At 47.3% G+C, this 12,500-nt stretch overlaps 1 protein-coding gene across 1 annotated transcript in view; it reads right to left on the bottom strand.

The window, feature by feature from the left end:
* Positions 1-4,260, bottom strand: part of fam149a (family with sequence similarity 149 member A) — a 54,166-nt gene extending 49,906 nt beyond the window's left edge. Inside the window, exon 1 of the mRNA XM_063190795.1 lies at positions 3,809-4,260. Coding sequence (XP_063046865.1) covers positions 3,809-4,260 — 452 coding nt within the window. The remainder of the gene's footprint in view (positions 1-3,808) is intronic.
* Positions 4,261-12,500: the final 8,240 nt, after the last annotated feature.

Below are 12,500 nucleotides of genomic sequence, written 5' to 3'. Positions count from 1 at the left end.
ACATGCACAAACAGACGCACACCGAAGCGCACGCACACACACACACACACACACAGACACACACACACTGACTCACACACACGCACATGCACACATGCATACAAGCACACACCCAACACACACACACACACACACACACACACACACACACACGCGCGCGCGCACGCACATGCACACATGCATACAAGCACACACCCAACACACACACCCAACACACACACACACACACACACACACACACACACACACACACACACACACACACACACACACACACACACACACACACACACACACACACACACACACAAGCAACACTACCTGACCTGTTTACATGCCTGCCACCAACTCAACTCCACCAAAGGCCCTCTCTCTCCTTTTCCTACTGTCTCTTATTCTCTCTTCTCTCTCTCACTCGCTCACACACTCTCATACAGACACACACACACACACACACACACACACACACACACACACACACACACACACACACACACACACACACACACACACACACACACGCACACACACACGCACGCACACACACACACACACACACACACACACACACACACACACACACACACACAAGCTACACACACAAGCTCAAGTCTTACAAGCCAATGCTGCCTGTTTTACCAACTCAACAGCACTAAAGGTCAGACTATAGTGACAAAAAAGCCCATGTTCACGCCATGGATGGAGCAAAAAAAAAGATAATAATAAAAAGAAGGGAAAATGAGGAGGGTGCAGTCTCATCCTCACCCCCTCCCTCCCTCCTTCATACATTTCATCCACTCATCCTCACTTGTCAACTCCTGTCCTGCAGGCAGCTACTGTAGGAGTAGTAGGCTATACGCTTCACTTCCCCCCTCTTCTCTCCTCTCTTCCTTCCTTCTTTTGCCCTCCATTTGTTGCCTGCTCTCTTATGTGTGCATGCCTCCTCCATGCCTTAGGCTCTAATGGATGAGAGAAGAGAGGAGGGGCTAGGAGAGTGATTGGGGCGGGAGAAAGGAGAGGAAAGGAGAGGAGAGGTGAGGAGAAATGAGGAGAAATGAGAAGAGAGGAGGGAGGAGGAGAGGAGAAGAAAGAGATAAACAGTAAAGGAGAGGAGAAGAAAGTGGAGGAGTGGAGAGAAGGGGAGGGAGAAGGGGGCAAACACATTGGTGCTGCTGCTGTTGTTGCTTCTTAATCTTCTGCTCGCTGTTGGGGGGGGGGGGAACTATGATGGCTCACTCTGGCGAAGAGCCACCCAGGGCACACACCTGCTCTCTCTCTCTCTCTCTCTCTCTCTCTCTCTCTCTCTCTCTCTCTCTCTCTCTCTCTCTCTCTCTCTCTCTCTCTCTCTCTCTCTTTTGGTCACTTTGGCTATTCTTTCCATCCCTTTCTCTCTTTCTGTCAGTCTCTACCATGCACCCTCTCATTCTGCTTTCTCCATCTTCAATCTCACCTACATGTCCTGCTACCTCACCTCAGCCACTCACGCAGTATTCCTGGTGGTCCCAGGCCAAATAAGGGCCAATTGCACTCCGGAGACACATCCTTTTTGACATGGTGACAGGTGTGTCCAACTGTTTCTCAGCCTCTCTCTCTCTCTCTCTCTCTCTCTCTCTCTCTCTCTCTCTCTCTCTCTCTCTCTCTCTCTCTCTCTCTCTCTCTCACACACACACACACACACACACACACACACACACACACACACACACACACACACACACACACACACACACACACACACACACACACACACACACACACACAGGGCTACTGGTAGCTTTGATTGGGCCTGTGAAAGTCATCTGAATGGTCCGCCCTCATACGCAATGCAATGAGGCCCTTTCCTGGGTGTGGGACAGCTAATCCATCTGCCCACACACACACTACTACACACACACACACACACACACACACACACACACACACACACGCACGCACGCACGCACGCACGCACGCACGCACGCATGCACGCGCACACACACACACACACACACACACACACACACACACACACACACACACACACACACACACACACACACACACACACACACACACACCTGTTTTAACAACAGCTACCACACGCCACCTTTTACCAAGAACCACTGGATTTAGATAATTGTGCTAACATAAGTAGACTTGTAGTGTTTCGTTTTTCTTTTCAATAAAATGAATTGGTGGGAAATGTAAACTATGCTAACTAGGCCTACGTGCGATTTCTCTGTTGAGGGAGTGCTAAAATGTAGGCTAATGGAAGTCAGCTCTCATGTTCCATAATACACTGAACCTGTTATGCCGGGAGAAAGGAGAATGAAGTGGAGAGTGACGGCTTTAACGGTTGAGGGAGGTCAAAAGAGTGGGGCTGGCAAGCACGCCATCTCACGTTTCCTTCACAGAGCAAACATCACCTTACTCGCGCGAGTCTCCCGCCACCCTCTCATTAAATATTCATCCACGAGCGCCAACGTGAAGAGAGAAAAAAAAAACATACTGCACCTGCCTGAATTTGGATTTGCATTTATCTGAATCTACGAGCACACAGTGAAAGATATTCCTTTATATTGCCCTAAATATGTTGTAATTCAAGACCCAGCCCAATGCCAACAACAAAATGCAAGGTAGCCTAGGCCTATACTCTATTCACAAAAGGACCTAAGTTAATTATTCTATGGAGGAATAATCTGTTTTACTTCAAAGTAACTTGATACAAGTAATTGGCACATCGATATGCTGTTACATTAGTGAGCATAAACAAAAGGTCTGTCTCTTCTCCCTCCTTGCTAGGCCATTCTTCTCGCCTTAACCAATCATTTAATATTGATTAGGTGGGGAAAAGGTCAAACTACCAGTAGGATCCAGGTTACTACCGTTTCACCTGATATTCCCCCTTCGGTGCACTTTTGCTTCGCTGCCGCTAGATGTCAACATAAGACAAGTCATGGCAGGGTGTCTTTGACAGTGGGTGGCTCCGAGCCTTTGGTGCCATGACAGAGGAGGTCGGAGCGTGGCAGCGTGCCAATTACTGCACCCAGGAGCATTTTTAGACGTTGACAACTAAACAATAAAATCATTTTGTAGTTTTTTGTGTGTCGTTGGACTGGGGGTTTGTTCAACTGTCATACCGGGGGGCGATGCGCTTCACTGAGCCAATCAATTAATATCCCAACTTCAATACAGGTTACCCTTTGCCTGGTATATTTTAGGATCTGGCACAGATTGCTTGTGTATCATGATTGTATTTATTAGGCCTATTTCATATGATCAGGCCAATAAACTCATGATAAGGCACCATCTTCATGTCTAGTGTATTAACTAACCATGGGCTATAACGCATGGAATAGCCTACACATGTAAGCCTATTAGCTGTGACTAATTTGTACATGGGCCTACAATATCAACTTTTCCCATAATATGAGAACAACAACTTCTCTAAAAGCCTTTTGTGTTCTTAATCATCCAGGGCAGCCAAGACAGACTTTGCGCGTAATGCTAGAGATGAAGGGGAGATATAGCCTATGTCGTTGTCATGCAGTAGAAGGACTATCGGCCTACTATCACATTAGCATGTTAGTAACAATTTGACATCATAGAGCAGAGCTAATTCTCCAGCGAAATTAAATCCATACAGAGACTTTATCATAGGCCTATCCTTTAATTGTTAGGCCATTACAAGTCATCCAATGAAAAGCGTGCGCATTTGGTTTTTGGTTTTATTGTGGGCCACATTTCCTGAATTATAACCTCTTGCAAAAGAAAGAATTGCCCTCCGTAGTGTGAACTTGATTATTTATTATTATAATGTAAAACTTACTTTTGGATGGCATCTCTTTGACGGGGTGTAGTCATATTCCCCTGAATGCCTGCGAACTTCTTGCTGTTTAGCTTTTTCCATTGTGGTGTGGAGTCCAAAGCCAACAAAGTCTTGTTCTTCTTCCTGTCATTTTGGGCACACACTTCGATCTGTTTAATCACACAAGTGTTGAACTGAGACGACCTTATATTTACGGTCACATGCATAGGAACAGCGACCGTCCTGTCCACTTGCAGTCCTTCTGGCAACGGCGTGGTCCTGCGCTTGGTAGGTGTTCTCAAGTTGGCAGCACCGCCACCGAGAACCAAAGACGCACGGAATTCTGAGAAAGTCAGAAATGAAGGCAAGGCCAGCCGATTTGCATTGTCTAAATGAGTTATTAGTTTAAGACTTGATTTAGTTTCTTCGGGTCTCGTGTGCACAGGTATTGATCCCAGAGCCGCGAGCTTCATGTTAAGGTTCTGATTGGGCAAGCTTCACGAGACCAAACTCTGATGATCCACTTCTTGAGGCGCGAGGCCAAAAGTTTCCGCGGTTCCATTTACAATGAGATGTGATACGTCGCCCAGTGTTTTTGGTTCATATTGTATTACAGATTTAGATCTTTTCCAGATACAATGGTCGGTTGCCCATGCTTAGCGACGGCAATCCATTGTATGTATAAACAAGTTCATACCTTACCCTTGGCCATGACTGAAGCGCCGTTTTGAGATGTCCAACAAGAATGGGTGGGGGGCAACTTCAAAAAGCATTATACAGAGAAGTAGGTCCCGTCCCTTATCTTCAGTTCATGTATCATGATAGGCTACTTTTTGTTGCATTTTTAAACTGACACCCATAGTTACAGATACGCACACTGTGCAAATTTACAGTGTTTACTGTGAAACGTTGTAACTATCATTTTAACCACCAGATGGTGCCACAGAATAAGAAACGTTGCCGTGCAAATATAGTGGCAACAGTCCTCAATGCCAAGGAAGTAAATACTGTGAAATTGTATTCCAGTTATCAAAAGTCATACAAACATATCTATTCACCTTTTATATGCCACGCAATACTGTTTTGGATTAAAAAAAACCTGATCACCTTCTTTCATATTCTGCTATTCATGCTATTGCTACTCCTGGCCCTGTCAAGTAAATCACAAGCACACTGCCACAGCTGGGTTGGGGGAACCCTTGGGCGCTGCCACTAAGATGATAACACAGTCAGTAAGCACGCCTCAAAAGCTATTTGACCCTGTGTTGGCATGACTGAAGGCATTCGGGCCCACTTGTTCCCACATTTTATTTACCATGAAAAGGATAGTCAAGCCCTATAAAGTAAGGGGCTTTCCTCTGAAACATGTGTGTGGATATAAATAATTGTTATGGGGCTGGTTTGTGGTTTGTAATTTGTAATGTAATATTTTCTTCAAATATCAAAGCCACATGTCATCAAGAGAAGTGTTATGACATTGAGACTTTTTGTGACTGCACAAATCTCAATAGCTATGTTTTGCTTTACACTGCTGTAACAAATTAGTGATTATTGATTATTGATCACACCAGAGATGGCAAAGAGTCAGAACCTTTAATCCTTTGATCACACCCACTCTGCCTGCTGCCAATTCCACTATTTTCCTCTCACTCTCTCTGTCTGACTGACTGTCTGGCTGCTTGTCCATCTCTGTCTCTGTCTCTGTCTCTGTCAGTCTGTCTATCTCTGTCTGTCAGTCAGTCTATCTCTGTCTGTCGGTGTCTGTCTGTCATACCCTCTCTCTCTCTCTCTCTCTCTCTCTCTCTCTCTCTCTCTCTCTCTCTCTCTCTCTCTCTCTCTCTCTCTCTCTCTCTCTCTCTCTCTCTCTCTCTCTCTCTCTCTCTCTCTCTCTCTCTCTCTCTCTCTGGGAGAGGTGCATGGGATGAAGGGTTGAGGTTTTAGGTTTTGGGTAGGTGTCTCAGTGTGTGCGTGTGTGTGTGCGTGCGTGTGTGTGTGTGTGTGTGTGTGTGTGTGTGTGTGTGTGTGTGTGTGTGTGTGTGTGTGTGTGTGTGTGTGTGTGTGTGTGTGTGTGTGTGTGTGTGTGTGTGTGTGTGTAGTCTGTGTGTGAGTGAGTGAGTCTGTGTGTGGGGGGTAGCCCCTAACCCCAGTGGCACAGCTATAGTGCTAGGCTGCGGTCGTGCGGGGGCTTATTTATGTCAAAAGGGGGCGCTATAAATAGTGCAAGAGGATATGGGGCCACAGTTTTCTGGGGGTGTTAGGGTCGGGCGGGTTGTGAATCCTCGGAGGTGGAGAGAGGAGAGAGGGGCCTGGCGTCGCCTTGGGAGGGCCTGCGATGAGAGGCTCTGAAAGGGAAGGGAGAAAGTGATACGCCCATAACTCACGGCTCCAGAGCACGGCAAGGCCCCCATTCAGGTGCCACTGAGCTGAAGCAGCCACCACTGTCATTCCTACCAGGGCCGCTGCCGGTTTTGGCCTGGCCTGGGACAAAGTCATCTGAAAGCCCCCCACACATAGTACATACAATGTAATGAGGGCCCAATTCTGGACCCTTCCTCTCCCCGGGCCCGGGACAACAAGCCTGTTTGTACCCCCCCTGTTGGCTTCCGTAGCCACCACCTCTCCCTTAACCTCAACATCACACATACATACACCCCGCCTCCCCTCTTCTTTATGTCTTTGTTAGACCTCCTCGGAAGTGGAGTAGAGAGGTGTGTGTGTGCTGGTGTGGTGTGGTGTGTCACTGTGTCTGATATATATGCTGCTTGAACACACTCAGTTCTACACATGCGCAAAATTCTGTTCCAAGAAGCGGAGTATTTTTCGCTGCATAATCTCTAATCTGTACGTTATACAGTGGTGAAATAGCCACAAATCATCTGCCACTCAATACAAAAGATGCAGTGTTAATCCAACACGTAAGTGGGTCCTCTGGGACCAAACACACTGTAGACTAGAAGGTGTTAAATCAACCTTCTAAGTGCTGAATGAACACTGCATTTTTTGCACTGCACTGACATCATATATACAGTAATAGACGACCAGAGGTCTCGACCAAGGGCAAACTACTGCCAACGTTGTCTCACTAGTGCTCTCTAGGGGACAATGCACGTGTTACACACTGAATATTACTGTAATTGTGTAAAGGTCTGTTTTCAATTAAAGAACTGCATACAAAATAGTGCTAATTATGTGCACTCTTTGTTGTAGTGCTTGTTCACGTTATATTTATGGCATTCGGCTCTTTTTTGCACAATTTTATGTTTTCTAACACATAGGCCTGAATGTATTCATGAAAAAGATCAGTAATTAATTTTATAAAAACTTGCAATGTTGTTGCCAATGATTTGCTAAATTTGTGTCCATCTTGCCTTTAAGCAGATAACACGTGAAGTAGGTTTCGTGCCAGTGTACAAATGTACGGCATGTTTGTCATTCTCCCAGTGACAGTAACACATAAACATGACAGATTGGCTGAAGAGGCTCTAATAACACCAACTCCAGTACTGCTGATGCAATCACTCCAGTCCCCACTGATGCATCACACAGTGTACTGAGGAGAAAGTACAGTCAAGCTATTTTGTCATACAGGCAAATCAAGCGACTTATCTTTGTGTGTGACAAGTCCCACGCTGTTGCAATGCATTGCGGTGTCACCAGTCGGAAAAATGGATAATGAAAACACTGAAGAGGATGTAAGCACTGTTTTAAAAGACACTTTATTTATTTTTTTAAATGTCTCAATATACTAACTCATCGTCATGTACAGTAAGTGCATGTTTGCTTTTACAGTCACTCCTGCCACTCCTACAGTCACTCCTCCTGATTGAAAGGCTCATAGGCATGCTCAAATAGGGATGAGGTGGTGCTAAAGCCCTTGTCCCTTTGCTCTACTTGTTAAAGAAAATGCCCAATGTGCTGTGGTTCATGATAATCTAGAAATGCTCTCGGATTAAAAATGTGTAAATAAATACCCCAATATAATATAGCCTGTACAGCCTTAGGCAGCCGGAAGCTCCACATGCCCCACCGTCGCCCTGTCCTCAAGCACTGGCCCCCAAAAATGTGTGTGCACAACACTGGAGAGGTTCCTCTGCTTCTGTCTCCAATGAATAAGGGAAACTCAGCAGTGGGCGGTACACCATTATGTGAATCTTGCCGTGTTACTGTAATTCCACACCTAGATTGTTGGACCACCACCATGAGAGTTAAAACCTGACACTCAAAATGTTGAATTAGCATTGCGAAATTCACACTGCACACGTGGCAAAGCTCATCCTCTCCATTACTCCATGAGCGGGCCTTCTCTTTTCCACGACAATTATTCTGCACTGGAAATAACCCTTCTCGCTCAGATAATGGAGCGGCTATGAATGTGGCAGTGTCTGCCGCTTTTATACGGGGGCCCCCCCAAGCAAAATGGATTACTCTGCCGGCTCGGCCCAGCCCGCCCGTGCACCACGCAGCACACCCAACCCCACCACCCTTCCACCATCCACTGAGCAGCTCACCAGAGCCACTAATAACCTCCTCTGATTTAATGCCCCATCCCTCCCTCTGTCCTCCATCCCTCCATCCTCCCATCCACCTCTGTCTCTTCCAACTCTTGCTCCCGTCCCACTCTCTATTCCTCTCTCCTCTTTCCTCCATCCATCCCTCCCTCTATCCATCCCTCCTCTGTCCTCTATCCATCCCTCCGTCTATCCTTTCCTCCTCTGTCCTCCATCCTTCTATCCACCCATCCTCTTCCCTCTCTCCCTCCTCCCACTCCCGTCCAGCTTGATTTTAATGCCGATTACCCAGCCTTCCTCGGCAGGCAGGCAATCACCCCCCTACCCCCACTCCAGCACCCTCCGCCGCCTCTCCCTCCCCCCACCCTCCATCATCCGTCCTGATTGGCTGGCGTGTCTGCATTTAATCCGGCCACAGCTTATAGTATTTACGAAACGTGCCACACAAAGACTACTCTTCTCTCAGGGACTATGTGTGTGCATAAGAGTGAGTCTATGTGTGCATGTGGGCGTGTGTATGGATGTGCGTCGCGCGTGTGTGTGTGTGTATGTGAATGGGTTGCATGGCTTGACATGTGCTCTGGTGTTTACCTACAGTGTGTCTGGCAGCAGGGTAGCAGTGCGTAGTGTGTTGCTGCTGCTGATGCCGCTGGGTGTTGCGGTGGTGTGTCATACTGCATGGAGGTTAGGAATTGATGCATCAGGAGTAGAGCAGAACAGCGTGGTGCGGAGCAGAGGAAAGCGGAGCACAGCATCACAGAGAGGAGAAGAGAAGAGCAGAGCAGAGCGTCCTTCTCTAACTGAACCAGGGCACTGGCACGGGGGGTACAGCATGCACACGTAAGCACCACCGAGAGAAAGAGATAGAGAGCGCCGTTAATGGTCTATTAGGTCTCGGGCGTCCTGCGGGAGATTGCCCACGCTGGTGAAGGTTAAACGAACGCAGGAGGAGAGAACCTGAGAGAGAGAGAGAGAGAGAGAGAGAGAGAGAGAGAGAGAGAGAGAGAGAGAGAGAGAGAGAGAGAGAGAGAGAGAGAGAGAGAGAGAGAGAGAAGCAGAGAGGAGAGGGAGGCAGGGAGTAAAAGGAGGGAGGGGAATGTGTGAGAGAGCGAAAGAGTGAGAGAGACTGGGAGGAGAGGAAGAGGGAGGCAGGGAGGTGGGAGAGAAGAGAGAGAGAGAGTGGGGGAGGCAGGCGACAGAGATTGGATTGCCTACCGCGGTCTTGTGGAGTGGAGTGACAGGATCTGTGACAGGGGGCTGCCTGTCTGTCACTTGAAGGTGGTGGTGGGGGGTGGGTGAACCGAACAGAAGAGGAGAGAGGAGAAGTGGAGGAGGGTGCTGTGCTGGATGACATACGTGGCTGGGATACTGCTAGGTGGGAGAGACTTGTCTGTCACGCACTGTCCCATGCAGACAGGACAGGGATGATGACCTGGGGATGATACCCGTGTCGTCGCGACACACGGCCGCCTCAAGTCCATCACCACTAGCACGCAGGAGACCGTATCATTATCCCTCTGCAGTACAGCGCCTACAGGACCGGACTACCCCCAATGAGAAGGTAAGGGAGTCATATGTGATAAAGTATGTAAATGAACATCTCTCTCTCTCTCTCTCTCTCTCTCTCTCTCTCTCTCTCTCTCTCTCTCTCTCTCTCTCTCTCTCTCTCTCTCTCTCTCTCTCTCTCTCTCTGCTGCTTGTTTGTTTCATCCACAGGGTATTATGTCACTGTGATTATGTGATTATTTACTGAACCAGCTTTTGGGACTGAGTACAACATGCCGTGGCTTCTGCATGGTTGCAGAGTTGATATGGAGTCCTGTTGTCATCACACAATACAGTAGTGCTGATGTAATGATGTGGGCAGGGTTGGACTGGGATTTTAAAAAAAATCAGACCGGGCATTTTCAGCCAAGACCGGTCCGCCAGGCATTGAGAGACAATGAAGCCTGTGACACAATTTGTAGTCATCCGTCATGGGCTATTCTGACCACAACATCCAAAATGAATAGCCTGAGAGGTCAGTTGTTGTTGCATGAGCATTGAGGGCAGGACCAGGCCAAAATCATCAACAGTCCACCAGGCAAATGCCCTGTATGCTTTATGGCCAATCTAGCCTTGTGGGCATGTCTCTGGACTCTTGGCTCTCTTTCCACTGTGGTGGTGGATGTGGACGTGGAGGGAGGCAGTGCTGCAGTGCCTTGGAGTCCAGACAAGAAATGAGGTCTAGACTAGAGTAAGATTTGGACCAACTGCTGTACAGCAATATTGTGTGTGTGTGTGTGTGTGTGTGTGTGTGTGTGTGTGTGTGTGTGTGTGTGTGTGTGTGTGTGTGTGTGTGTGTGTGTGTGTGTGTGTGTGTGTGTGTGTGTGTGTGTGTGTGTGTGTGTGTGTGTGTGTGTGTGCAATAGAGAGAGAGAGAGAGAGAGAGAGAGAGAGAGAGAGAGAGAGAGAGAGAGAGAGAGAGAGAGAGAGAGAGAGAGAGAGAGAGAGAGAGAGAGAGAGAGAGAGAGAGTCTTGAATCAGTGTTTTGTAGTTTTGCGGTAGCTGTTGCTATTCAGTAGTTTTTTACCCTGAATGCAGTCAAAAATTCACTCCAGCACAGTACATCCAAGCATTTTGAGTTCAGTGTGTAAAATGTAAGTTTCTAATGCTTTCTTAAGCCTATTGAACTAAATACACTCTAAGCAGAATGATCCGTAACAGGTTCTCCCATTTCTTTCCCAATATCCTCAGTTCGTTTCTTGAATAGTCTGTGGATTGACATATATAATTGAAGTGGCCTGAGTGATGGTATATCCATGTATTGATTTGTAACAAACAAAATGAAACACTCTCCCTCTTCTTCCCGGCCCCTCAATTAGCCCTGCAAACCATTCCGACACACTCACAAGAAAAACTGTTTGGTGGGTGGGGGGAAGCAGTTAGAGAAAGGGGGTCGGTGGTTATGGGGTGTGTTGGTGCTTTGCCAACCAGCACTGTGGTGAGAACCCTCCAGTCAGAGGGTGAGTGACACTGCCAGGTTAGTGTCATGCTGTGCAACACCCCCCCCCCCCCTTCGACATTAGCGCAGCCCTCTTAGAGCCCCAGCCAAGTCGGCTGCTGTCTGACTGCCCCCCTACCCCACCCCCCTAAAGACCAGCCTATGTGGGGTCGCTGCCAAACTGTCACCAGCGATGTTACTTGTGCGTCTACTACTCACGGCTGCCAGTTTACATCACGTGGCTTCCAGGCTCCCTCATTTGGCCTTTAGAGCCGTCCATGCGTAAGCCTTTGTCTGCACACATATGGTGCATTGGCTACCTATAGACTCATAAGGTTGGGCTAAATATAGGTTTCTCTATAGAAAAGAAAGTGACTATACAACACATATACCGTCATCCTACTGTGCCCCTATGAATGTGAATTGACTGGAGGTTTATGGATGGGTAGGTCAGGTTACTATGAGACTTTTCTGTGTGGATAATAGTGGGAGTTTTTGTTCATGAAGTCAAGTTATTAGAGTTGGGTATTCAATTGACTGTCAGACGAAGCCATGCACAAAAGAACAGAACAAGAAAGACTGATGAAAAGGACAGTCATAAATTACTTTTGCAATTGAAGCAGGGTAAGATGACCTCTTCTGATATATTGATATTCTCACAAACCCCTCATAAGAGAACGAAGAAAAGAAGGTCAGAAACGAACTAACTTTGAAACTGATGTAGAGACTAGGCCTATTTATTCTGGTATTCTGAAATACAAAACAGCCTACCACCATAACTGAAAATGAACTGAATAAATGAACTGGATCACCTCGGTGGAACAGAGAGCTCTCTTGTGTTAAAACAGCACCACCAACCTCGCTTGGATTTAAAGAGCTCTCTAAATAACCTGATTATGTCTTCATACCTCCACAGCCAACAGCACCACCACCTCCATAGCTTTGCTCAGGCCTATGCTTGTGTCACACTGAAGAATGCCGCGTCCCAGCTGGCCAAGGCTACAGCAGTGCCTGGAGTGGTTTCTGTGTACTTATGGTTATGTAAGGAAAGCCACAAAAGCTCATCTGTGCCCTTAAGCCCAAACTATTCACAGATTGAAGTATAATTTATGGCACATTCTTTTTGGCACCTTGCAGGTGCAAAGGCGCATGTTTCAATATTTGTAAAGGAAGGTTGTGTTTCCCATTTCCTTCTCGTGTTTGAAGAGGGTTCCTTGGCCAC

The sequence above is a fragment of the Engraulis encrasicolus genome, chromosome 23 (assembly GCF_034702125.1).
Source record: "Engraulis encrasicolus isolate BLACKSEA-1 chromosome 23, IST_EnEncr_1.0, whole genome shotgun sequence".
NCBI lineage: Eukaryota > Metazoa > Chordata > Actinopteri > Clupeiformes > Engraulidae > Engraulis > Engraulis encrasicolus.
The sequence above is the reverse complement of the archived record's forward strand: the minus strand, read 5'-3'. Positions and strand labels throughout refer to the sequence as shown.